The 27,439-nt window shown below is 41.3% G+C and overlaps 1 protein-coding gene and 1 pseudogene across 4 annotated transcripts in view; both read left to right on the top strand.

The window, feature by feature from the left end:
* The window catches only part of LOC149867628 (von Willebrand factor D and EGF domain-containing protein-like), a 350,434-nt gene that overhangs the window by 289,421 nt on the left and 33,574 nt on the right, over positions 1 to 27,439 (top strand). For 3 of the 4 annotated variants that reach the window (XM_090045830.1, XM_090045828.1, XM_090045831.1), the window contains 4 exons: positions 5,554 to 5,649; positions 6,481 to 6,576; positions 8,514 to 8,609; positions 13,867 to 13,962. In XM_090045830.1, the coding sequence (XP_089901956.1) occupies positions 5,554 to 5,649; positions 6,481 to 6,576; positions 8,514 to 8,609; positions 13,867 to 13,962 (384 nt within the window). The remainder of the gene's footprint in view (positions 1 to 5,553; positions 5,650 to 6,480; positions 6,577 to 8,513; positions 8,610 to 13,866; positions 13,963 to 27,439) is intronic. The other variant, XM_090045829.1, reaches the window with a different exon arrangement.
* On the top strand, positions 15,556 to 16,791 carry LOC149867630 (eukaryotic translation initiation factor 3 subunit B pseudogene; annotated as a pseudogene).

Below are 27,439 nucleotides of genomic sequence, written 5' to 3' on the forward strand. Positions count from 1 at the left end.
CCCTTTCGGACGGGCTGCGGTGGAAGTACCCCATAATGGGGCTGTCGTTAACAGAACGTTCTGTTCTAGGTATTTTTCGTTAAAAATCAGGAATAAGACAGGATTCAAGACAAACTCCTGATCGGCTGCGTTTTAATTTCTCTCTCCCCAAGTATGTTTGACAGGGTAAAGACAAGCAGAGGCTTATCTCTAGGGAGTACAAGCCACATCCTAAAACTACACAGTACTAGGTTTGGTGAAAGGGAATTTTCTTCTTTTAATTCCTTATGAAATTGTCAGAAAAATCTTAGCATTCCTATAGAGAATAAAACCTTAAAGTCTGTTTCCAAAACAGGTAGTATCTTGATAACATGACGTCTCAAGAATTCTGAAGCTCTTTATTGGCTTCCCTGCGAGGGAAAGCTGCAGCCAAGCTGGTGCAGTCACAATTAAGTCACAACTGCGACTGGCTTTCCGTTTACGGAATTCATTACCTTGAATTTTTGTTATTAAAATGTAGTAAAAATAATAATTTTCACAGGAATGGGAAGTCAATGGTAATGGAACTCTAATGGCAAATATTCATAACGGGATAAAACAGGGCAACAATTCATGCAAATATTTCCTTAGCCATTAGTCTGGAATGACATTTTTACAACACAAAATTGAGAAGTGCAGCCTAACTGGAACCATTATTGAAATGCCAACATTTGTATTCGTGATATATTTCAACAAAGTCCTGGCCGAAAAGTAACTCTCATTCATTTCATTACTTTCCTGTTTACTGTGATCTGGCCTGCAATACCATCCAGGTAAAATAGCTTCTTCGGTTGTCCTGAAACATTTATGAAATACAGTCCTGTGTGAAAGGCTGGCATAAGCCCACACACTATACTTTTTGGCAATGTATAGGTTTATTGCTAGCTTTTTGCCCAGGCTTTTACCTTTTAAACTAACCTTTCAAGTTTAACAATGTACACCAGATAGAGTTGAATGGAGAGGTCTTAATTGACTTTTCAGCTGCCTAGAAGGTGAGTACATTTCAGCTAAGTCTTCAGTCACAAAGAGCAATCTGCATTGACCCTGTTGGGTGGCTGCAAAAAAAATGCTCAGGCACTTCCATCTGGGCTCCTCCAATTTGGCCTAAAAAGACCCCTAGACACCTAGAAGTGGGCTACGGCATCTACTCAGAGGTACTTTATATCATCCGCCTAAATACTGCATTCATACATAAGCTCTTGCAATCCAAACTAGTGCTATGAGGCACCTGTATTCCACCTCAGTTCCCAATTCCTTAGGTAAGTTCAGACTATGCCTACTGACTGTTTGATGCTGAGGACATGCATTCTACTCAGTATAAAAAACAGCCAGTGGGTCTGCTCCATACCTTTTCCCCAACAGTCAAGTTCGAAAATCATTTGCCCAAAAAGCGTGGGACCTGGATTCTAGACCCTCCTCATCAGGGGAGGGGATTCAAACCAAACTCCTAAAAAAGTGCCCCAATCACTAGCCTATGAGCTATGCAAGTGGAAGGGAGCCGGTCACCCCACTTTGTAGAGGGTGGCTTATTAGGCAATGAGGACGTAGGCCAGAAGGAGAGCGAACAAGGGAAAGCATAACTATGTAGCACGGTAGTTATGGTATTTGGGAGGAAAGGATGATGGTGGTGGTTCTAGCTTCACTTACAGAGTTATTTCTGTTTTTTTAAGCAATGACTGTCTAATATAAAATTATTAAAGAGCTGTGTCAGCACAGATCAGAACTAAGGGCTTAGGAGTCCTCATTGCTAGGCCACAGTGCCAGGCCTTGCATTGCTTGCTGTGTTTTAGGTCTAAACTTGCATATCATGCATACCTTCACCTTATATCTCACAGCTATGTCACTTAAACTCAAAGGCTTCAGTCCACGTTTGTTCAAATAAAAGATCATAGTGCTGGATGCTGGCCGAAGCCTCAGTGATCTTATTCAATCTCTCCAGTACATTTTTGAACATGCTTTTTACCTAAAGAAAGTTTTCTCTATTCAGCTGTGCCAGAAGAAAAATAATTTATAATAGTAAGAAACACTTTCCAATGAAGTCGCTTCTGATGTGCTTTATTCTCTCCAATGCTAAAGAAGAACTGTAGATAAGTGTTATCAAATATGGAGCCTTAATTTATAGGAAATTATCCACACCTTCAAGTGGTAAAATGCATATGCTGTATCACTTATATTTTAAGTAACAAGTCCAAATCGTTTTAGCAAATTGCAGACTTGAGTGTCCAAATAGAGAAAAGTATGCTGCAACTGGTATTCTCAGTGTCCCCAGGCTATGGAAAGGGGATCTATAAAAATGTCATGAACTCATTTTAAAATAAAAATTAAACACTAGAGAAACACTTTTTTATGGGACAAGGTAGTGCCAAGTGGTTTTAAACAAATAAAACCTAAGTGTTCATAGAAAACAGCGCATACTTCTCAACTTGTCATCTACAGATTTTAAGTGATAAATACATAGATACATTTGACAGCAAGATTGACCATTTGTAACACTAGTTCTCTCCTTATATAATTTTATCCCATGCCTTTTTGTTCTCAAAAACTTTGAGAACAAAAACACTACAATCCTTTTGTGCAATTTATAAAATGTTTTTGGGAAGAAAATGTTCCATAAGATAAAAGAAATAAGTTTGAGGAAAAAAACTGACATACACAGTATATTTTTTCTTACAGCGGGAACAGTTTACTAAGTAAAATGTTATTTTCCACAACAGGTCTTTCCCTCGCTCCTTCTGTTTCTCTCTCTCTCTCTCTAAAGCTACAATGTTCAGTTCTCAACCTCTGCTTTTCACCAGCAACCAAATTGCTTTCACACATTTTAATATTAAAATGTCACAATATGTGTAAAATGTTTTGCCATCAGAAACATGTTATTTTTCTAACAATTCAGATACATCTTAATATGTGGAGAGGACAGGAGAACAGAAACCTGCTGAAGCAGACATGTTTCCTTCGTGTATTGCTGACAAAATACCGAGTGAAAGATGGAAGAATGCGACCAAATGCCACGCAGATGTTACACTTAGATTGACCTAATTAGGGTTAGCTCAATCTAAGTGCTGATCTGAACAGACATTTGGGGAGATTAGATGGGGCAAAAAATGGCTAGCCTAATCTAATTTTGTTCACTAGGAGGTGTACTAATTTTGATTGGGTAAGGCTTAGCCCAAACTCATGAATGTTTGTACCTGTTTGGAGCAAAACCCTGGGGCTGGGAAAGCCCAGCCACTTACCCCAGTTCTGGGACTGTGCTTCTCCTATACCCACCACCCTCATTAGGCTATTTTTGGCTCCCCGACGTCACCAGCTCTGGATGGTCAGTACCCCGGGTCAGCTCCTGCTCAATTCCACCAATCCCCCACCCCAGGACCCACCAACCCCTTTCTCCCACCCCTGCTAACTTAGATTGGGTTCCTGGCGTGGCTCCAGGCACAAGCAGATAACTGCACAAGTGGGGGTCTATCTACAATCATGCAACTTAAAGTAAGATGAGTGATTTTATATCACATCTAGGAATATCTGCACATACTCTTAATTTAAACTGCATGCCACAGCACTTGGTCTCATGAGTTTTATGCAACCATCTTAATTAAGGAAATAAAGCACCTTGGCATATCCTTTAAAAATCATGAGGCATTTCAGCCTCTTTTATAACTGTATACACAGAAAATCTCACTGGTCATTTCTGGTTAATAAGGCCAAACTTGCTTGCAAATATTAGTCCCACATGATAGTCTTTTAAAAGGGTGAAATGGAAAAAACCCTGTCAGTGTACCTATTTCCAAAGTAACAAGACTGCTGTGACTGAGTAACATGCCAGACAATTTATATTAGGTGGGATTTAAACATATAATTTCCTCTTTTGCTTTGCATTTTGTGAGCAAGCATTAAGTAACTGAGTGAGCTTTAGAGAAGGCCCTTGCAAGATATTGGTTGCAATAGTTACTGTATAAATATAAAACATGGAAGCAATATTAAATTTTATTTTCTCTCTTCCACCATTCATTTTCCTGAGTATTCATTATAGCAGGTTTACTATAGCTATAGCATGAAAACCTAAAAGTATTTTGAACCACCTACAGTTTCTCTAATAACTACTCTAGGTAAATAAGAAGATAAAAGTTTGTGAAAGTTTTATGCATCTAAGTTATAGTGAACTTATATAAAATCTCAGCAGCAGTCCAATAACTGTTTTTTGAAGGTTGAATTGTTAGAAGTACTAGATACTGAGAGATGTAAAAATAGAAAGAATTTGTACATAATGTTTGCACCACTGAAAATGGCACCAGTGCGCTTTTGAACTAAAACACATTGAGGGTGTTTTAGTTCAAAAGCGCACCGCTGCCATTTTCTCAGTGCTGACGCACATTTTGCCATTCATACAACTGCATGTGGCGCAGCACCAGGTGCGTCAGTTCGCATGCGGAGCAGACTTGATTAATTGAGTCTGCTCTAACGTATCAGATCTCTGGCACATCAGAGCAGCCAGATGTATGTGTATAATGCCCTTAGGTTGCAAGCTGTGACTGCAATATTGTTTCTTTAACCATCTCTAGCTGTCACAAGAAAACACCACACCAACAAAACAACATACTCCTTAAAAAATAAACTAATTTCCCTCATCCTGTTGGGAACTTTGTTAGAGGTGGGGTTTAAAATGAAGAGATTTTATAGTTTTATAGAATGCACACAAGAATCACAGCTGCCTCCGTTCACAAGTTGAACCTTCAAAGTTTGCCAGATACATGTGCGTCAACTGGCTAGAAAGACCTTACTTTCAAAGAGATACCTGGAGGCTCAAGCAAATGATATATTTCTGAGGTTTCAGTACTTCCCAAGTTTCTCTCTAGGTCTATGCAATACGCTTGCTTGTTTTCTTTCTTCTCTCAAAGACATTAAACTGTACACTGCAACACCTAATTATTTAGGGAAATTGTCACCTATCGCTTTGTTGCTTTCTCTGCAGACCCCCGGCTGCTGAATAAAAATTCTTACCGCGACTTAAAATGATGTCATTTTGCCACAAAATTTCCCTGAAAAGCCACACGAATCAGAGGAAGTAACTGTTCCATCTTTGGTTTAGTATAACTTCTTCTGACACTGCGCAATATATTCTGAGAATTCACCAGGCAAGTTTGCCGAGGGAAAAAAAGGCAAATTATCTTCTCTTATTACTTGCGCAAGCATTCATTTCATTTTGAGTCTGCTCAGGCTACTGAGAAACAGCTACTTCAAAATGTGCACGCTCAGAACCTTAACATGGGCATTAATATGCCACAGTCACTCCCATCCTAATATTTTATCGCTTTTGCTCGGTTATTCCTACATTATTAATGTGTTAGCTATTTTTTTCCATGTAGCATTATTCTTGGCATCTACAACAGGGAGGATTAATTAAAAGTAACAATAAAAGGGATATGAGAAATAGTAGCAAGTTCTGGGCTCATAACTGCATAGAACTGTGTTTAATCAACTATACGATATTGAAGTTGTGTTCCTTTTCTCATGCCTCTGCTTATTTGTGCCTTTGTGTAGTGTTGTGTGATCCACCTTGTGATCATGGAGGAACGTGCGTGGCTAAAAACACCTGTTCTTGTGGTTATGGATTTGTTGGTCCAAGATGTGAAATAAGTAGGTACACATTTATTTAGTGTTTTTGCCCTTTTCATGCCTAAATTTGGAGAAAATGATATGACACAAGAAGTGCTTTTGTTTGTCTGCATTTTGCCGCAAAATTCCAATTGAATACAGTAGGGAAATCAAAGTCTAATATATTTAGAGCATTACAGTGGCTGAAACATCTCTCAGGATATATTTTCCACAAGCACATTTGTATTATGTAAAAATATTCACATCCATATGAACATTTGCTACATAAAAGCACCTCTGGTAAAGAAAAAATATTTACGATAATGTTTGTGAAATTCAAGGTTGTGCAAGTGAATGCCGTAATACTAATTCTGAAAATACAAAAAGGCAACCATAGCTATTAAGATTCATGTTACTGTGCACTACAAGCTACAAAACTGGTTCAGTAAATAGAACATCTGAAAAAAAATCAGCCTTCAAACCCCTCCATATTAGTTGAATGGCAAAACATATATTATAGTTTCATTACTGCAGTCCTTCTGATTTAAATATCAGGTTGTCCTTGACAGGAAAATAATTTTAGTTCTGCACAGAAGTAGCTTGAATACTTAAGCTAAGAATTTTAGATGCAAGGCTTTGTCAAAAATGTGAATGGTGAACTTAAACAAAAAAGACACAACCCCCACCTGCCCCACCACCCTCAGGGAATAGACATTCAGTTCTCTGTTTTACCTATTAAAATCCAGAGTAATGCTGTTATTTTACTAGTTGCTACAGGTTATGTCATGATATTGATAGGAGAATCTGGCCCAAACCTTTTGCAGATTAAGGTTTTATTTATTTTTTAATTGCAATGTATTGTTTATTTTGTAGTGGTATGTAACAGGCACTGTCACAATGGTGGAAAGTGTGTGTCACCAGATGAGTGCAAGTGCAAAAATGGATGGAGCAGCCCCTCTTGTGAAACAGGTAAACATTTGGAAAGCATCCATCTTTCCTACATTAATTTCCCTGTCTGAAATCCACAAGATTTATACATCCTGATGTTTGTCCTGGAATTGCTCAAAAAACTTAAAATGGAAAAAAGAACTGGGAACTAATAATGGATGACTCTCAAAAGGTTCAAAATTTGGGTTTAGAGGACAACAGATCCAATCCTCAGGTTCATATAACAGACCTGGAAATCTCAGAAACAGACAATTCCTACTGGGTTTTAAGCATTTCTGAGTCTAGTATTTATCCTGCAGCTGCACAAAATGAAAAGAAAAAGAAGCTCTGAGAATTTTCTAAACCCCAGGGAAAGAAAATAGTTCAATTGTGTGCCTTAAAAAAGGAAAATTGAATTTTACCATTATTTCAATTTAATATGTTCATATTAGGCAAAATCAATTATACAGTACAGTTAAAACTAGACAAAATTATGTATTCTCTACATAAAACTGCTATTTTCTTCTAGGAAATAAGAAAGGGGTTTTTTGTTGTTGTTTCTTTTAATGAGAACAATTTTGTATGTATAGAATCTGGTTTTAGTTTGATTTGTTGTTTGCTTTCAATTTTTTTAAAATATGTCAGTGCAAAAACAATGTTGCTCTTTTTCAGTGCTCTTCCCCCAGGTTCATGAAATAGTGATCAGCAACACTTTCTACATAGCAAAACCACCACTGTCACAGATTGGCACTCTTGTTGCATTCGTTGTCAGCTGAGGATGCAGACAGAAGGGTAGCTTCCCAGCTGTAACTGAGAATGACCAAACAGAAGTTCACTATTGGTTCCAGGGGGGAGAGAATCTAGCTGCTGGCTGGGAGCTTGCAGCTGGTTTCCCCTAGCAATGGCCCCGCCTCTCTCCCAACCTGTCACTGTTTCTAAATGGAGTGGTCTGCAGCTGTGCACTTGTGTTTGGTCACAGCGATAGACTCCCTTTTTTGGCCAGATTGGGCAGATATTGTCACTTCTCTCTGTGTCCTAAGAAGCAGAACATCAATGAATTCTCCTTCAGCTGTAGATGTACTGCTGCTATTCCTGTATCTTCCCACCAGAAGAAGTGGCTTCTAAGTGTAAAAGAGGGTATCCAAGTGAGCCAGGTGGAAGGATATCTACTTTGTGAATCCCATCAGAGTTAGACAAATACCAAACATGTCAGCATTGTCAGGAGTTTGCTGGTTGTAATCTTGTGCAGTAGCAGAGACTTGGCTACCTAGAGATATTACCAGCAGAAGAGTAGGGTAGGTACATTTGGAAGTTTAGGCCTTCTGGTATTAGCTTTCCCATGAATTGAATGAGGGCTTTAATAATGTACAAAATACAATTCAATTTTACAGGTGATTATTACATCATCTGTAAAATCATCATTTGGATGAAAGGATTAATCAAGTCTGCTGGAGTGTGGTAATTACTGCACTCCAGCAGACTCCAGTGTCATGCGCACCAGCATCCCTGAACTGAAAAACAGTGGTGGGGGTGCTTTAAATAAAGCTTGTTCAATGAGCTTTAATTAAAGTGCCCCCACTGCCATTTTTCAGCACAGGGACGCTGATGCATGTGAGGCTCCGAGCGCTTTAATAAGAACGGCTCTCAGAGCCACTGTAATTAAAGCACACCTTGCCCCCCACCTCCCACCACTTCCTCAGCAGATCTATAAATGCCCATAGTATCAAAAACATTCTGCCTTATTGTAGTCTTTCTAAATTCTTTGCAACAATTGCAGAATTGCTCTATAATTTTTCTGTAGTCAAAAAACAAATGAAAACTAAGAGCTGGCATTTTTCAAGGGGTGCCTTGAATCTAAAAAGGTTGAAAAACACTGCTCTAATTCAGTAAAATGGATCACTCTTCTATATATGAAGATATGAAGAAAGAACCATCATCTAATTGATTTAATTAATTTATTTTTCTCTGCTTGTTTACAGCAGTGTGTATTCCTGTTTGTCTAAATGGAGGCAGCTGTGTACGTCCAAATTTGTGTGTTTGTCCTTCTGGTTTCTATGGTCCCCAGTGCCAAACGGGTAAGCAAGTTCTATACATTCTCTATGTACTGCTAAGGAATCCAGACTTTAACGTGTAGGGTAAAGGATTAAGCCTGAAATTGTAAAATATCTCTACTCTTTGGTGGCTTGTATTTCCATGCTTAGCAAGTTTATGGATGACACCAAGCTAGGTAGAGTAGCAGATACACAAAAGAGTAGAGGAAGAATCCTGAACGACCTGGATAGGCTGGAGAAACTGTCCCTAATCCATCAGATGAAATTTAAGAAGGACAAGTGCAAGGTCCTGCAGTTGAGACAGAATAATTGCATGCACAAATTCAGACTGCGGAATAATTAGCTAGACTGCAATAACTGACTGCAGTACTGACAGAGTTGATTCAGGCTAGATATCAGGAGACACTACTTCACTGTCAGGGCGGCTAGGATCTGGAACCAACTTCCAAGGGAAGCGGTGCTCGCTCCTACCCTGGGGGTCTTCAAAAGGAGGCTAGATAATCACCTAGCCGGGGTCATTTGACCCCAGCATTCTTTCCTGCCCATGGTAGGGGGACGGACTCGATGATCTGCTCAGGTCCCTTTTGACCCTACCAATTATGAAACTGCAGAAAAGGACCTGAGGTTTAAAATGGACCATAGGATGCATGGGTGACTGGTGCTATCTTAGGAGGGAGCACGTGTCCCCTCAGTGACCAGTCAGTGACCAGGGAGGAGCAGGTGCCCCCATAGCCAACTGCACAGGAAATGGCTGCAGTGCTCCCGAAGTGGCCGTGGTGCTTCATCCGGCTCTCCCACTCCCCAGATGGTGCTCACAGGGGGGGCACCAGTGGTCCTGCCTGCCCCCCTGCCCATCACCTAAGCAGGAAGTATTGCCTGTCAGGGGTGCACCAGCACTCTCAGGGGGTGCAAGTGCACCCTGTGCATCCCCTACACATCGCCACTGATGAGATGAATAATTGTCAACAATGCCCTTGTTGCAAAAAGAGCCAACGGGTTTGGAAAATTAAGGGAAGGTGATTCTTCTTCTACTCTATTTAGCACTGGTGAAGCCTCAACTGAATTACTGTTTCTAGTTTGGGGTCTCACACTTCAAGAAAGATGTGGAAAGATTGGAAGGAGTCTAGCAGAGAGTGACAAAAACAATGAGACCTGAAAAAAATGGTTTATGAGGAAAGACTAAAAGAGCTAGGATTATTTAGCTTGGAGAAGAAAACATTGATAACAGTCTTTGAATACAGGAAGAGCAGTTACAGAAAAGATAAAAATGAAGTTATAAATAATTTCCTACTGATAAATTTAAATGTAAAATATAGCTCTTCTCTGAAAACCATGTTCAAGTTCTGATCTTACTCTCGGGTATGTACTACTTATATTACAGATGGTCAAAATGCATCATCAAAATGATGATATCAACAGGGATCCGGGTTTCCATTTCCCATGGAAAAATGGAGGAAACCACATATTTCCCCCTTTACCAGAAAAAAACATGGATTTCTCATTTTCCTGGAGAAACCCACTGATTTTCTACTTTTGCAAGGAGCTCTCTGCAGGCTGGCAGAGTTCCAGCCTGCAAGGGATTGGGAGGGTGCAGGAAGAGGGTGGTATATGCACACAGCTGCCAGGCAGCCTGGAGAGCAACTCCTGCAGGTAAGTGGGGTGGGGGGAGATTGAGGCCCCCCAGTGGGGGAGGGAGGGAGTGGGGCAGGGCTGGGGCTGCTGTCCAGCCAGGCACTGCCTGGGCATGGGTCCTGGGACCTGGGGCCACAATGCGTGGCTGCAGGGCCTGTGGGGAGCAGGACAGGGCTGCAGGCAGCTTGTCTAAGGGGTGGGGGGGGGCTGATTCTCCACCACTGCACACTCTCCCAAAGGGGCCTGTGTGTGGGGTGGGGGGTGCACTGCCTGCTGCAGGCTCGGCCTCCTGCTCTGCTGACCTTTCCCAGGGCCTCCACAACCTGGTGCACCCTGGTGCTGCAGGGGACAGCAGGGCCATGCAGGGATCTCATTGCCACTGCAAGTTTCATACTGCCTTGGCAACATGTCCCCTGCCTGCGCAGTATCAGTGAGGAGCAAAATGCCATGCTGCCACCCCCACTGCTGCTGCATGCACAGGGGACACATCACCAGGACAGCATGGAGCTCACAGTCCATGTGGCCCTGCTGTTCCCTGCACCACCAGGTCACACCTGCTGGGCCTTGGGGGTTTGGGGGAAGGGCAGCAAGGAGGGAGCCTGAGCCCACAATTGGCAGGCACGGAGGGGGGGGGGAGCTGGACTCCATGCTCTGCTTGGCTGCAGCAGCCATTAGGGTGGCAAGGGGTCCCTGTGGCCCTGGGTCCCTGGCCCCATAGTGCTGGCAGCTGGGAGCCCCCTCTGGCAGGGCTGGGGGGTGGGCAGAGGGCTGGGGGGGGGTAGCAAGAGGCACCAGCAGGGCTGGGGAGGCTGTGGGGGGGGAGTGGGAAGCATAAGCAAGTCCAGGGGGCTGTAGGGCAGGGGGGGTGAGGGGCATTTCATTTTAATTGCGGCTTTTGGGGCTTGGGGGTTTTTATCAGCCAATTTTCAATTTTTTACGAGAGAATTTGTGGATTTTTATCACAGAAAACCAGGATCTCTGTTTATCAACAAAAAATATAGTGACACATCACATATTTGTTGGGGCAACATGTGCCAGTTAGAATGAGTTGGAGCAGACTCATTAATAGAGTTCTATCAATTAGAGTGCTCCAGCAACCTCAGTGTCACATGTATTCAGCATCCTCACATTTGAAAATGGCAGTGGGGGGTACTTTGAATAAAGATTGTTGAAGTAGCTTTAGTTAAAGCATCCCCACTGCCGTTTTGAAGTACAGGATACTGAATCCATGAGACACTGTGGGTGTTTTAATTAGAGCAGCTCCTGATCTATTTAAAATGCCCCTTCTAATGCCCACTGCAGAGCATGTGTAAAGACATCCAAAGGTATTCTGATGGTAGCTTTCATTCAGTATATCCTGTTGAAGCTATTCCACTGTGAATAACTAATTAAATACTAAATGACAGAGAGAGAGTATGCACAGCAAGATAATGGCCTAAAAGTTGGGATATTAGCCCATTTACATTGGCAACAAAATTTACAGGTTTCGAACCAGGCTCCAGTGAATTTGTTATCTCCTCCATGATTTTGTGAAAGGCACCTATGTCCCCTTTGAATCTATCTCAAAAAGTCAAAATTTTATGCTAATACAGAAATGAATCACTTCAATGCTACAAACTTTCAGCTGCCAAAAAATTGCCCATTATAGCAAAAATATGACCAGTTCTAGTCATAAACTAAAACCAGAAATTTTTTTAAGTTGTGGAATTTCAAGAAACAGACCCTTTTTTTACACATGAAAAGCACCTGTTTGCATTTCATTAACTTACTAAAGAGTCTGCCATTTTCCACCGACAGCAGAGAAGCTCAACATCTGCAAACTGTGGAGACTGCCAGCTCCACAATTAGCAGATTAATATTTAAAATGTCTCTTTTACCACTCTGCTTTGACAAACACCTGTAAGCATCGAAGATCTATGCCCCAATAGTGTGCTTCCATTAATTTTGCAAAGCTACACAAAATGCACATTTCCATATCCAGCTTATTTCAAACTTCTCAAAGTACTTTGAAGAGTAAAAAAAAAATCATCTCTTTAAGAATGTCCTCCTGCCAAAGGGAATAAAACAAGATGTATGCTGTAAAATAGAGCTGTAGCTAGAGCTAGTCAGGAGGATTATGTTTTTTGGGAGGAGAGAAGGAGAAGAGGGAAACAGAGGAACATAAGACTGACAGGTTACATGGTGAGCAGTGTATTGGTATCCAGCAAGGGTGATTCAGGTTCAGGCCTGATTTGGAACAATCAGGAATGAGAAACTGCTCTGGTCCAGGCAGAACAGATGATTGAAACTTGCTCTCAAACCCTCATGCTATTGTTCTAGGGCACCTATACACAGGACGAACATCTGCTCGGATGTGTGCTAATTAATATGCATCAAAGCAAACTTGATTTATCAAGTCTGCTGTCAGCCTGCTGGAATATGCTAATTAGCACACCCCAGCAGCCTCTGTGTTACATGTATTCAGCATCCCCACTTTTCAAAATGGCAGTGGGGGTGCTTTAACTAAATTCATTGAATGAATTCATTTTGAAGTATGAGACACTGAATACACATGAGGCTCTGAGAGCCACTCTAATTAAAGCGCCCCACCCCTCTACCCCAGAGGATGTGTAACACCAGGGTGCTTAGTAAGAGTGTAAGAGGTATGCTCTCACTTGTAAGTATTTTAATTTGTAGAAAAAAATCTATGCCATGTATTAGACATTTAGTTTCTCCTGAGAGAATTGCTGCTCTCTCAATAGAAACCAGGAGTGTATTAGTGTTCAGCATTTTTCTCTCACAAAAAAAATGCCCGTTCTGGGAGAAAAAGAATCAAAAGACAACTAGATTTAAATTACTCCTGGGAGAGTTTCTCTTTGAAAAGCAAATGTCTGTACATGCTTCCTTCTGAAAGAACCCACAGCACACTACTCCAGTATCTCAAGGTGCTTTCTTCCCCACCAGTTCCCTGGGACTGTGTGTCTGCTCCGTCAAGCAAGGAGCAGAACATACCCCCTTTACAGTCCCCACACTATGCTACAAGGAGACACCAGCTGACCCTGAATAGCATGGGTCAGCCAGTTAGGGCTGCCCTGTGCACTGATGCCATCTGTCTCCAGGCAGACTGAGAGAGCCTTCAGAGCATGCTGAGATGTGTGTATAGGGTCCCCCTACACCCTTTCCCTTGCATAGATTAGCACTGCAAACTCTCTGCTCTTCAGAGGATCAGCATTCGAATGCCTATTCAAGATTATCTGGGTCAGTTTTTCTACAAGGAAAACAAATCCAGGAGAATTTCTCCAAGCCATTTGAATGGGTGTACACAGCCTATGGTTCAGCTTCTGAAATCTCAGTTAGCCCCTGAATTATTCCAATGAATTCAGTCTGGACTGTATTGGAATTGCTCTTGGTTCTACTGTAGTCCAGTGTGGAATGAGAGGTATGTAGCATCATGTTACAGGAAGGGTCTTCACCTCATTCCTTCTTATTAACAAATAAATACCTCCCTTTCATCAGGGTGCCAAAACAAAGGATGCTAGTCTCAGTGAATTACCCTACATTTTAAAGGACACTGTCAGATTTACAATACTAGATTTCAATCCACTTTTTTAAAGAAGAGAGAGATTGTAATTCTAAACTGACCCATTGTATTTTTCTTCCGCTCCGTTAGCTCTTTGCAACCCTCCGTGTAAGAACGGTGGACACTGTATACGAAACAATGTGTGTTCCTGTGCTAAAGGTTATATGGGAAGAAGATGTCAAAAAAGTAAGTTATAGTATTTCCATTCACTTTCTAAATACTCTGCTTCAGAGATGTGGCTTTGCCTAAAAATCTCTTCCCCCATGCATGTTAAATAAAACATTTATCTTGGATTAATGATTTAATCTTCAATTTTTATACCACAGCACGTATATCAGTCATCTAGGTGCAAAAGACAGAGCATCGCCATGTATCAATACATTAATGAAAATACCACTATGTCAAGCCAGTATTATGGGCAAAAATGTTTTTCTAGAATCCTTTCTCTGTCTATTGTTATATATAGATATAAGTGCATTTAGATTGAGTTACACAGTCTATGTTTTGAAAGGACTTAATTATTGTGGATTAAAACTGTTGGAAGAAAAAATTAAAGCTAAATCCAAAGCAGCTGATAGAGATTCTTAAAATGTCAGATCATCCTTCTAGCACAATTAATACAGTTGGTTAATAATGGTTTTTGCATTGCCTTTGTTCCTATCATTGACAACTCCCTCTTCACCTCAGCACAGCTTTTCATATTTGATTCTTCTGTTCTAAAGGGAAATGTGTTATTTTGGCATTTTTACTGATTCAGCTGTACTTTCCAGGGGCTGTCATGAAAGCAAGTTTAACAAGGGTAGGTGAAAACTTATTTTTTCCCTTAACCAGCTTGAAATTGGCAAAAGAGGAGCTGTGAAAACAACCTCTTTTGGCAGCAAGGAATCTGTACATTTCCAGAGCACTTTATTTTTCACACACAGAGTAAAAAGCCAGTGAAAAATTCCTTCCAGCAACAAAAGCTCTCGCAGTCCCCATACCACAGTATTCCTTTCCTTCAGCTGAGAGAATTGTGATGCACCGTTCCTGCCTGGCTGCAAAGTACAAAATTGAATAGTTTGCTCTGGCAGGAACAAGCTGGAGGGAAAACAAACAAACAAACAAAAAAAAACCCTTCTGTGTGCCATCTTGTTTTGAGGTCAGGGTACATTAGAAAAATGCTGTTCCCAGCTTAAAATATACCACCATTTCTCAAAACAGATCAGCAGAAAAACGGTTGATAATAACTGCAGCTTTAGGGAAGTCTCTCCCTGAGTTGTCCCAACTGCTACCAACTCATACAATATTGTTTCCTTCCACTTTCAAGAAGTTTACAGGGTTTTGCTGCCTGCCTGGGTGTGCAAGAATATAACCTAATTTTTTGTGACTATCAAAAAAATGTTGTCCTATCTTATCCAAATAAAATCCCGATTCCATTCAAAACCCATAACTAGCACTTAACAGTCTGTTTTACACCACTGAATATTACACGAAGGATATTCGTTGTCTGTCACAAGGACAAAGATACACACTAAAGAACAGACAACAATCCCACTACCTTCTGGCAGCTTACCAATCACTGACTACCAGTGGATAGGGGCTGACTAAAGGATTTGTTCCTTCTTTCCTGTTTGCAAATGCTGTGGAGAGTTTTAGCAAATGTATCATTCATAATTGCTCAGGAAAGTGACGTTAATATGGACCCAAGGGTTGTTCATAAACTGTTTGTAACAAGTATCGGTTATTTTAGCTATATAATTAATAACTTTCATCCCATGATATGTTTTGTTCCCTGACTGTTCCCTCATTATCTCTGCAACACCTTCTATTGGCCTACTGGACAAGAAAGGTTTAAAAATCACTGGGATAAAAGATTTGTCATGGTCTCCAGGTGGAAGCATAATTGCATTTGGGGTGCCTGAAGACAAGGACATCCCAACAAGAGTGACAGTGATGCAGCTCCCCTCCAGGGGTGAAAATTGTGCAGGGAGCCTGTTCAGTGTGGTAGACAATTGGCACTGGCAGAAGAATGGAAGTTACCTGTGTGTGTAGGTAGACAAGACTCCCAAAGGTACACAGGGTGTAATGACTAATTCTGAGATCTTCCAAATGAGAGAGAAACAGGTCCCAGTGGATGTGACAGAAATGAAAGAACCTATCATAGCCTTTGCCTGGGAACCAAATGGGAGCAAGTTTGCTGCGTTGCATGGAAAGACTCCACAAAATTTTGCCTCCTTTTACAATGTCAAGGTAAATGGGAAGACAGAGCTCATCAAGATGTTTGATATGTAGCAGGCAAAAACGATATTCTGGAATCCCCACAGGCAATTTGTAGTGTTGGCTGACCTCAGAAACATGAATGGTGCCTTTGCATTGTGGTTAATACATATAATTGCACCATGATGAATATAGCTGAACACTAGACAGCCTCAGGTATCTGATGGGATCCGACAGGTCAATACATTGTTACTTCTATGTCTTGGTGGAGTCACCGGGTGGACAATGTGACAATGTCTATGAACCTCCAGAAGAACAATAAAGATCACTTTTGCCAGCTGCTTTGGAGACCCTGACCTCCTATCCTGCTCAGCCAGGATCAGATCAAGCAAGTTAAGAAGGACCTAAAGATATACTCCAAGATCTTTGAGCAAAAGAGCTCTGAGCTAATCTAAAGCATCAGAGGAACTGGTGAAAAAGAGATATACAATGATGGAGAAGTTCAGATGGCATAGGCACTTTACATGCAACAGCAGATCAAATGTTTAGAACTTCAAGAAGGGATGCATACAGATGAGCTGGATAGCCATGCAGATGACTCGGAGGAAGAGACCATTGCATTTTCTATCAATGAAGAAATGATTACCATTATAGAATCGCAGTCTAATAAAACCATGCACCACCATATTTTGTACTGAAAAGAGGTTTGTTCATTTTCAGAAAGTCTTCATCATCTTCAGAATTTTTAGGCCAATTTCTCTCACTCTGGATGGTGAATGTGCCAAGTTCTCTCCATTGTGACACATTGCTGTGCCTTTAAAAACTATTGCTTGCAGCAGCAATATTTGGAAGCCCACATGGTGAGGGGGGGAGGGCTGACGAATCCCCGCTGGCAGGAAAGGCTACAAGAAGTGAAACAAGGAGGATGCTAAGAAGCACATATGACAGCAGTGTGTATAACAGAGGTCAAAGGCCAATGAGAAAAAAAGCACAGGAAAGCACACATGATGAGGAGGCACATGGTGGGGAGTGTGGGGCAGATCACAGAGTGGGAAGCATGGGGAAGAGAGCACAGCAGTACAGACTGTACATGCTATACAGACCAGGGATCTGTGGCCCACACAGATATATCTCCCAGCCACCGACAAGTTGGACAATCCTGGTTTAGATACACATATATAAATCTGGATCCTCTCTTGACTCCAGGAACTGTTCCTTTTTCTATGGTTAGGGTGCCTCTAATTCTAATGCTTTATTCTGGTGCTGATTATCTATACAGGCTGCGTGCTTCAGTGTTCAGAAATCTGTGGTTTGGAGAACTTCTGTCATTCTGGTGACGTTAGGTAGACACCTAATTGAAGATGATAGGACTAAGGCTGTGGAAGAAGAAGAATAGAAAAGAGTAACACATTAAAGTAAAGTAGATTACTTCTTGGTGATGAGGGTTTTTAGAAGCTGTGGGAGGCTTTGCTGTCTGGCTCTGAGATGAGGATATAATCCACCTGTGCCATGGTTGAGGATTTTTAATTTCTTTCAGGATTTATTACTTGCTGTAGTAATTGCACAGAGCTAGTAGATATGCTTATACAAAAAAAAATGAGGAAAGAGAAATAGATAGCAATAATCTGCAGCAATAGGCTGTAATGAGTTACTAGAAGAAAGTTTATTCAGGGTTTAGTAAGACGGGAGCTCCCACTTGCAAACTATTGGGCATTTATACGCATGCTCTGGAAGTGGGAAGGGGACGCTTTAATTACAGCAGCTCCAAGAGGGACTCTGATTAAAACTCCTGGGGTGTCTTATGTATTAGCATCCCTGCGCTGAAAAATGGCATTTTGAAAATGAAAAATTACTACTCGCTGCACGTGCATAGGTACCCACTGGGTCTAAGTACAGGTTACTTCTAGGTGGAGGGTTACCAGGCATACCAGTTGTCTGCTTGCTAGCTCAAATTCTCTCTTTTTTTCTAAGAGAGTTACAACCACAACCAGTTCAGCCAAGATTAGAAATTATATCATCACAGAACTCTCAAAAAAACCCCATTTCCTATCGCATTGTGCCTGTTATTCATTTCTGTAATAAAATAAATTTGAAGATTATCATTGCACTCTTCTAGGCCTCTAGCATGCCCCTCCCCCTCCCCAAAAAAGTTCTCAGCGTGGATTTAGGATCAGACTCTCTCCTCCATGTCGATGTAAATCAGGAATAGTCCCACTAGACTTACACCAACAGCACATCATTGTGCAGGATCTAATCAGTCTCTAGCATAGTGAGTAGCTATCCTGGAGGTTTTAGAAGGGAAATGTGTGTAGATGGAAAATAGGTTGCTTCCACCCATCCCTTTTATAACCATAAGGAAACACCTTCTTGACTTTTTCTGTGCATTCACAAAGACACACATTGCACTTCATAACTGAAATCCAGAGCAGGGAAAGTTAGGACTCTCATGAGGTAAACAAATGACACTTTTTGCTGGGACAAGTCTTTGCCAGTCTGCCAAGAGGGAATTGTGACTGGAGGCAAAACGGAAAATGAATCCAAGAATTAAGAACGCTTTCACTTTGTGCACTTATACACCCTATTTTTGGCATTTTTCCTTTTCTTTCTTGTCAATAGTTCAACCAAAGAGACTAAAAAGCAAAAAAAACCTCATTTGTTGTTTGCAGCTTCCAATTTTCCACTGAAGGGGCAATTAGTGCAGAGGGACCATTGGAGCAGCCAATGGAAGCATCAACGGGAAGTAAAGTTATTCTGATTCTGTAGAGCCACATACCTTGGGATTCCACTTCCTGCGTTTTGCCTGGTGCATTTCTAAAGAAATCGGCCTGGCAGCTGCAATTTTGAGAGACAGGGAAGCTGCTCCATGCCTTTGTCATTCAGATTTATTTGTTCTTGTTTCCTTAATGTAAAAGGAAGGGCATTCAGCTTGAAAGTGTGTGTTCATTCTTTATGTAAACAAACTTAGCATTGAAAACGGTTATGTAAATCACACCGATGTGATTGGCTGACAGCTTGGAATACAGGGATTTCTCAAACTGTGTGTTTACTGACAAATAGCTGCACTGTGATTATGCAAACCAGACACCCACAACCAGAGAGAGAAGAATGGCAGAACTGACAGCAAAATGTACAAGCATGCATCCATAACTGAAAAGCAGTTCTCACTGGCTGAGAAGCCCGTTCCCTCTCATCAGTCTTATTCAGCATAAAGGCAAATGCAGACTGTCCCTTTAAATTAACTCGCTTTCTGGATCAGCATTACATCAAACGCACTTGCACTGCTTAAGGAATAAAGAAAAGGTGCTTGTGTTTCATTCCCTTTAAGGAAAGTCCAGAGGAAAGACAATCTCGGCACTTCACTTCCTTCTCTGGGGCTTTAAACATGCTGCTCACGCTGACACTTAATATAGCCTTACACAAATTAGCAACAACGAAAATGTTGTAGGTGTGCGGATATTTATTACATGCATCTTAGCAGGATCGTTTTTAATATTCCTTAAAATACTAAAGCTAATAAAAGACTTGTTTCATCATTTGTTATTAGAATGGAGGTTTCGTCTACTTATTTACCCATCCCAAGGGGCAGCGCACCATATTGCCGGTGACTTTTCTCTGAGTATAAAGCCTTGACATGGCTCCCTCCGGAGCTCATCAGCAAACAAAGGCCACTTGAGAACAACACAGAACATCCTAGTCTTCCCCTCCCTGGCAACGCCAAGCAAACATGCCAGCTGAACTCTAATCACTTTTATGGCAGCACATCCTGTTGCTTCTTGCCTGACCACCAAGCACTCCAGGTTTGAGAAACTGCTTTCATTTGAGAGACGGACCAAACTTCTGCACAATTCTGTGTTTCTGTGAAGTCAGTAGAAAAACTGGGGCACAATCGCACAAGCCCTGAATCACTTTGAGTCCTGGGTCTTGCAGGATTAGGTTCTAAACTTAGTAGATAACTGTTGCTTCACTCTAATAATTCCTGCAGTCAGGATTTATAGTCAAAACACACCACGCAGTATCACTTCGCTTTATGCGTCCAGTCCTGCTTTTGCTCAGCCACAATTCCATAAGGAAGTTGTTTATCTGAGGGAGAGCTAGAGGCAAACTCATTTGGAAATGTGAACATGTGGTTTTCAAAGGTTGTCTTTTGCCAAGAAGTCACACTGTAAAAGTCACTAATTTACTGTATTCCCATGTGTGCTTTGCACAGCTAACAGCCCTGTGCATTGCATAAGCAGGATGTTTTAGGGTCTACTGAATTAAACCTGCAGCAAGTTATCTTTTTGAGAGCTGGAAATATACCCTCAAAAACATCTCTATTCAGCAGGACACTGCTGTAGTTCAGGGACAGTGGGAAGGCAATGCAGGGCTCAGTTGAGACTTGTTCTACCTGCCCAGGCAAAGGAAAAAAACAATACAAGAGCACCTCCTTACTCTCATCATGGACACATCTATTATAAATCACAGGAAAAGACATACAGCAACCTATTGCTACCTTTTCAAACACAGGTAGAAAGGAAATTATCAGTGCAGCCGATCTGGAAGCAATTTGTGATGTGTGTCAGGCACAGGATTCCCTGCAGAAAAAGGGAGAATCATGGACTAAATGTGAGGGAGAGGGAAGGAGGATCCCTTTATAGGAATGTATATCATCAGCTGTTCTGATGTAACTGTGATGTCTGTTCACTCTTATATGGGGACAAGTGAGCTAGGCTGCTGTAATTTTAAAACGGAATGAAATGGCTCATAATTTCACACAACTATAACCGTTATATTGATCCACAAGCTCAGACTCACAATCTAATCTGTCCTCAGCTAATGGGAGGAGAGGGTTGGCAAAACCAATAGCTAGCCTTACATAAAAGCTACATTTTGCACTTGGATTTACAGATACAGCAGCTCCTATTAACTTTATTAGGAGCTGTGAGCATCTGCAGGAATACCCTGCCCCTAAATTTGTTTTATATATAGGAGTACAAGAATCTACCTAGGTAGGAGTTAAAATATGCAGTGAATAATGAGCCAGAAGTTTTTACTCAGTTGACTTATTTCATAAGCGAAATATTCACTGACTATAGAATGAATTTGACTTAAGCAAGGAATGTAGGGTTTGATGCAATATTTATCAGGAAAAGACATTTTTCCAGATATCCTAAAGTCCCCAGTTTCTAACAGCATTGACCTATCTTTAATTCAGACATTTTAGGAAAATATTTTCTCTTTAAAAAAAAAAAAGTTTAGCAAACTGACAGAATAAGTGTATTATATATCAAGGCAAACTGCCAGCCCTGAAGATCTACATATTCTGTTTATCCAAAGAATAGGCAGAGGTAAGACAAATTTCTCCATGTTGATTCCAATATGAGCTTTGCATACTCTCCGAGGCAGATAACAATTCTATAAATGAAAGGTTAGTTCAATGCCCAGTGCAGTCAGTGGTGCTTTTCAGAGATTAAGCTCCCAATTGAGGTAAGTAAATTCTAATGAAGAGGCCATTATTCTCTACCCGGGTTATCCACCACAACCAGAGTATCCTGCTCCTGCTCCTTTTCTTGTCTTGAAATTGTTCCTATTGCTTAGTTCTGGTTCTGTTATATTATCCTGCCTGTATCTCCTTTTTCCTTGAACAGAAGAAGGTAAACCAAATTGTGACAAGCATCAATAAGGACTTAGCCCACTCATGGCAATGAAAACGTGTCTAAATGACAGGTCATAATGTAAACACAGAAGCTGCAAAACCAATCAACAGAGGAAAACAATGTATATGAGAATCTTCTTTCACTTCTTATTCATGCATGACAAGAAAGCTGCTGAACAAAACAATTTATACACAACACCACAATGGTTCACTGACCTAATAAAACACAAAGCAATCTGCAATGAAGAGAAAATGTCACCAAGCCCAAGACTTCTAACAAGATGGGAATAAAAACTGTGTGGGGAATATACCTTGATATTCCCCACACTAATTATACACTAAAGGCTGCAAAGCCTAGAATAAATAAAGTTGTACTCTCCTTAGGATAAAACAGTGCAACAACCTTGAAATAAATTTGATATGCAGAAGTGTTAAATGAAAAGAAAATTCTGCTCTTTGTCTCAAATGTTACACTTGCTAATGGAATAATCTCTAGAAGTATTGTGCACTCATGTACACTTGCATATACATATCATAGGCCAGATCATATTCCACCTATTATGTACCTAAGGAAACTTACACATCTAATGTGAGATCCTATTCTACCCTGCTCAAGACCCTGGAAAACTGATAATGCATCATCTTAACACAATGTCAGGTGGAACAATGAAGGCTAGGGACAGACTCATAACCAGTTTAAGTGATTAGAAACTGGTTTAAACTTGTAACAGAACAGACATTCAGTCCACATAAACCAGTATGAAAATTATTTGAAATAACAGGTTTGAGATAAACCTGGTTGAATATAGTATCAGACTTAACTGATTTGGGTCTACATGTTTATGCAATGTCTGTCCCAGCCCCACTTCCTGGTTTAATTTAAATCAGAGTCCCCCAGCATCCCAGTTCCTTTGCAACTCTGAGTGGGTCTGTTCTCTGCTGCAACCAGTAGGGCTGGCCCCACCCCTCTGCTACCTGGTTGCAGCTCTGGCAGAGACTATAGGCATCTGCCTGGCTTCCCCTTGCTCTTCCTCTTCCCCCACCCCCACTCCCTGCTCAAGCAGGGATTCCCCACTCCCCTCTGCTTTACACAGACACCTCTCAGCATTAGCTAACATACCAGATGCTGGCTACAGTCCGTGCTGTGGAAGATGGGACAAAGGCAGACAGGACAGTGTCGGCTTTGGGCTTTTTGGAGATAATCAACAGGTAGCTGGTAATGTCCCTCCATTCTTTCCTTGGAAAAAGTTGTTTAAGAAGAGCTTGAACTAATGAGAGAAGCTTTTGTTTTGTTGATGGGCTGATAAACACTGTGTAACTGCCTGCTGTGTAACTCCCTGCTGGCTCCACTGGTCAGAGATGCAGAAAGGGGAGGGGGAACCCTCCCTAATCATAGTGTCCTACTGGGGACTGGCCATGCCTCCCCCCCACCCCCAGCTCAGTACTATGGAAGGGAAGGGAGGGCAGCTCTCATGCCCTCTGGCTTCTAGCCTGAACATTTCCTAAGTCCAGAGAGGATGTCTATATGCTTACAAATCAATTTAGCCTAGCCAAGTTAGACTAACCTTAAAGATTGAATTAATTCAGGCTCGGGCTTTTTGAATGTCTGTCCCTAGCCTAAGAGTACAATGGCCATAAACTTTCATCACTAACATTTTTCCAGGAATTCTGGTTGGGTGGGTGGAACTGGATCGCATTTGTATGCATAAGTCCTCAGAAGCACTTATGTGAAACAGGACCTAGGCTTATGTTTTTAGGGCCTTCCATTTTGAAAGATGCCAAAACACTTCACAAAATACATACTTACAGACATTTCCTGAACATAAAAAGAAATTTAACTCTAGGGAGAGGACAGACTGATAACAAAGAGAATAATGAATATGGGGACAAGGAAGGAGACACATTTGAATTAAGGATATTGGCCAGCCTCAACCCAAATCTATGGTCCACATAGAACAGAAAAGAGCTAAAAGTTTACATTTCATTCAAAGACACAATAAACTATCTGGAAATCAGTTTTATACTTTGGAATCAGTAAAAGAGGCACAGCAGTGTTTTCCTTGTGAAGAAAGTAACGGCAGGGGAAAACCTCTAGCTACTTAGAATAATGCCAAAATAATCACTAGTTGAGAATGATGACAAACAGGCAACAGGCTTTTGATACATTTTATACTGACATTTACTCAAATGTCTCTTCCTGATACAGATTTGCATTGCATCACATCACATCATCTTAGTTACCTGGTACCTCATTATCTTTCCCATTTTCATAGCCCAGCACTATAAATAAAGATGGCCTCCTGTTTTAATAACCTAAATAGATGCTTAAATATTGCCAGTGCCTATATGCGGATAGATACCAGAATAAAATCATGTGTCCCAGCAAATTGTCCTGGGTAGGGTTAAGGCAGGCCTGGTGTCCTGGTGCAGCAAGGCTGCAGATGCAGCAGTACAGAGCCTGGCTGGCAGCCAGTATTGCTCTGGACAGCCGGTCCTCCATTTGTTCTGGCATATGCTCTGTGCTGCTTTTTTCCCCGGATTTTTTTTCTTTGCTACCAGGATTTCTTGGTAGAAAATGTTGCCGCCGAGCAGCAAATTTGTAGAACATGTTTTCATGTTCCCTGTGTACACTTGTGGCAGCACAAACTACATGCTCCTGCACATGGGAACCCACCCATTAGAGAGCAGCTGCAAGATAACTCACATCACTACAACTGTGCAGTAAGATTCATAGTTTCATAGATGTTAGAGTTGGAAGGGACCTCAATAGATCATCAAGTCCGACCTCCTGCATAGACAGGAAAGAGTGCTGGGTTCAGATGACCCCAGCCAGATGCCCATCCAACCTCCTCTTGAAGACCCCCAGGGTAGGGGAGAGCACCACCTCCCTTGGGAACCCATTGCATACCTTGGCCACTCTAACTGTGAAGAAGTTCCTCCTAATGTCCAGTCTAAATCTGCTCTCTGCTAGCTTATGGCCATTATTTCTTGTGACCCCCTAGGAGCGCCTTGGTGAGTAAAGCCTCACCAATTCCCTTCTGCACCCCTGTGATGAGTTTATAGGCAGCCACAAGGTCGCCTCTCAAACTTCTCTTGCGGAGGCTGAAGAGGTCCAGGTGCCCTAGTTTCTCCTCGTATGGCTTGGCCTGCAAGCCCTTAACCATACAAGTGGCCCTTCTCTGGATCCTCTCCAGGTTATCCATATCCCTCTTGAAGTGTCACACCCAAAACTGCATGCAGTATTCCAACTGTGGTCTGACCAGTACCTGATAGGGGGGAAGTATCACCTCCTTGGTTCTGTTTGTCATACATCTGCTGATGCATGATAAAGTGCAGTTAACTTTTCTGATGCCTTCCTCACACTGACAACTCACATTCATCTTGGAATCCACTAGGACTCCAAGATCCCTTTCCGCTTCCGTGCTACTGAGCAGGTCATTTCCTAGGCAGTAGGTGTGCTGGACATTTTTCCTCCCCAGGTGCAGCACTTTCTCCTTGTTAAATTGCATTCTATTAAATTGCATTCATGCATAAGATGAATGCATCATGAATGCAAAACTGTAACCACTGTCCTCCATGTTACATTTCCAGCTTCCTCTGTGTCATGTAGTAATTTATTTCTCTGGTGTGCATTTCAGGGTGTTTGTTGTTTTGGTTTGTTTTGGGGAAGGGAGCATGAAAGGATGGAGAAGGGTTAACCATATAGACTCGTAGCTCATTGAGAAAGTGGTGAGAGACATATATGGCAAGAACTAATAACTAAATAAACTCGCAACAGTTGGTGGTTGGACTTGGATAAGCCCCCAGTAGTTTGTAAACTAGTCTGAACTATAAAAGGTCTGTAAACATGGTTGGAAATTCTGTGTGCTGTAAAAAACAATTGTCAAGCATCTGCCAGGACCAGTGTTACTGACATGGAGTGGCCAATCCAGAAATGAATTTGCTGTTGGACATAAAATTAGTTCTCTTGTTTATAAATCCAAATCTGAAGAAACTCAGCAATGCACAAAAGCAAGCACTAGACATTTGGGAACTTTACACATGCAAAAGAAATGCCATAGTACCCTTGGAAAAATAAGGAACAAAAATCCTCAGTGTCCCAAATCTGTAACATGCTTTTGAGTGTTATGTGCATTGGGAGCATCACGGTAGCAGATATATTGGTCCATCCATCTAGCTAATGATCTGTTGAGCCTGAGTCATACACACTAAAGGACAGAATTACATTTTTACCTGAACGGACTTTCTTTGTGTCAGGACAGTCAATTCCAAAATAAAGATTCCCTGAACTAAAGACCCCTCTTTTGGCCAAAATGCACTTTTTTGGAGGTCAGTTTGTTCTAAAGCTGTAATATCCTGGAGCTAGCTCAAATTCTTTTTGAGCATGGAAGCATCCAGCCAATCATTTCCTCTTTGCAAAGAAGGATAATGCTTTGCTTGTGCAGCTAATCTGATGAATACTGCATCTAGAGAGAAGCCAGGATGGATCCTAGTTGGTCAATGAAGCTATACTGCTTGCACCAGGTAGAAATCTGTCCCTTCATTTCATATCAGAGGACAAAGAAGGCAATATTCCTAAGAGCTGCACGGCTCCAGCTCTAAAATATTACTGTTTCCAGCAAACATTCTCTCTAGTTTTCTAGTAATATGTAATGCATATGAGCAACATACCTGAAGGACTCGAATTGCCAGTTTTAAAACCAAGTCCCATGGCATTCAGGTGTATTGCTTTTATTTTTGTTTCCTTTGTAAGTTCTTTACATTTACCTGTATTTTCTTGATGAGACAAGTCAGTGTTATTTTTAAAACTTCCCTATACTATGTATCCTTAAAACATCATGTCTCTCCAGCTATTGCTCCTTGTTTTATGACTGCCGTACCTAATCAAGAAGCTAAGCAAAAAAAAAGGGGCGGGGGGATTAACATTAAAAAATGTATCTGTGCACATAAATAAAAAATGCAACTGGTCAAATTTCCTGTTTTTCAAATTTCCTGCTGCTACCCAGAGAATTGTGACTAGAATTTTTCCAAAAAACCCACTCCAGAGCTCAAATTCCTAATAGCAAACAGCAGCAATGATAGACAGATTTATAAATAATATATAAGCAGAAGCATTATGGTGCTTTTTCAAAGGCTATTTTTAAGTATGTATCCTAAACTAGGCAAGCAAGATATTAATGTGATGTCTTTTATTAGACCAACTGAGTAGTTGGAAAAAAGTTCTTTGCAAGCTTTTGGGTGCAATCACCCTTCCAACCACGCTGCAACCAAAAACCCAGCAACTGGAAGACATCTTAAACTAGGCACTGCTTGGCCTGCCGGCAAAAGACATCACAGCTACTTTCTGTCAAGAAGCAGGACACAATATTCAGGTCAGTTTTATCAGCCTCTACATGGCAAAAAAATCTGAAATTGTCTCAAAACCTGTATAGCTTAAGTAGCATTGAAATGCAGTACTTTGTCTCCTTATCACCAAAATGACTCAGGATATATGATGATGACTGCTAAATTTTGTACCAGTGTTAAATAGGCTATGAATCAGTTGCTGCCTCCTTGCAGCTTCAGGAGAGCACTGGGATCTTCTGGGTTCCTTTGGTTTTGGATTGCAGGAATATCTTGCTTGGTGGTACTTAAAATGTACATTGCTACTAAAAATTAATTGACAGGAAGTAAAAAAGACAAGGGAAGATCCTTGTGTGGCAATGTTCGACTGGGGATATTATCTAAGTAGAAGGAGTCACAAGGCTTTAGATAAGTTTGCTTCCAGAGTCCAGTAGACCAGGCACTGGCTGAAAGTGGGATTCTGACTTCCTTAAAGGCCGTAGAATGAGC

Source organism: Crocodylus siamensis, chromosome 4 (genome assembly GCF_052110815.1).
Source record: "Crocodylus siamensis isolate JL-2025a chromosome 4, ASM5211081v1, whole genome shotgun sequence".
In the NCBI taxonomy this organism is placed as follows: Eukaryota; Metazoa; Chordata; order Crocodylia; family Crocodylidae; genus Crocodylus; species Crocodylus siamensis.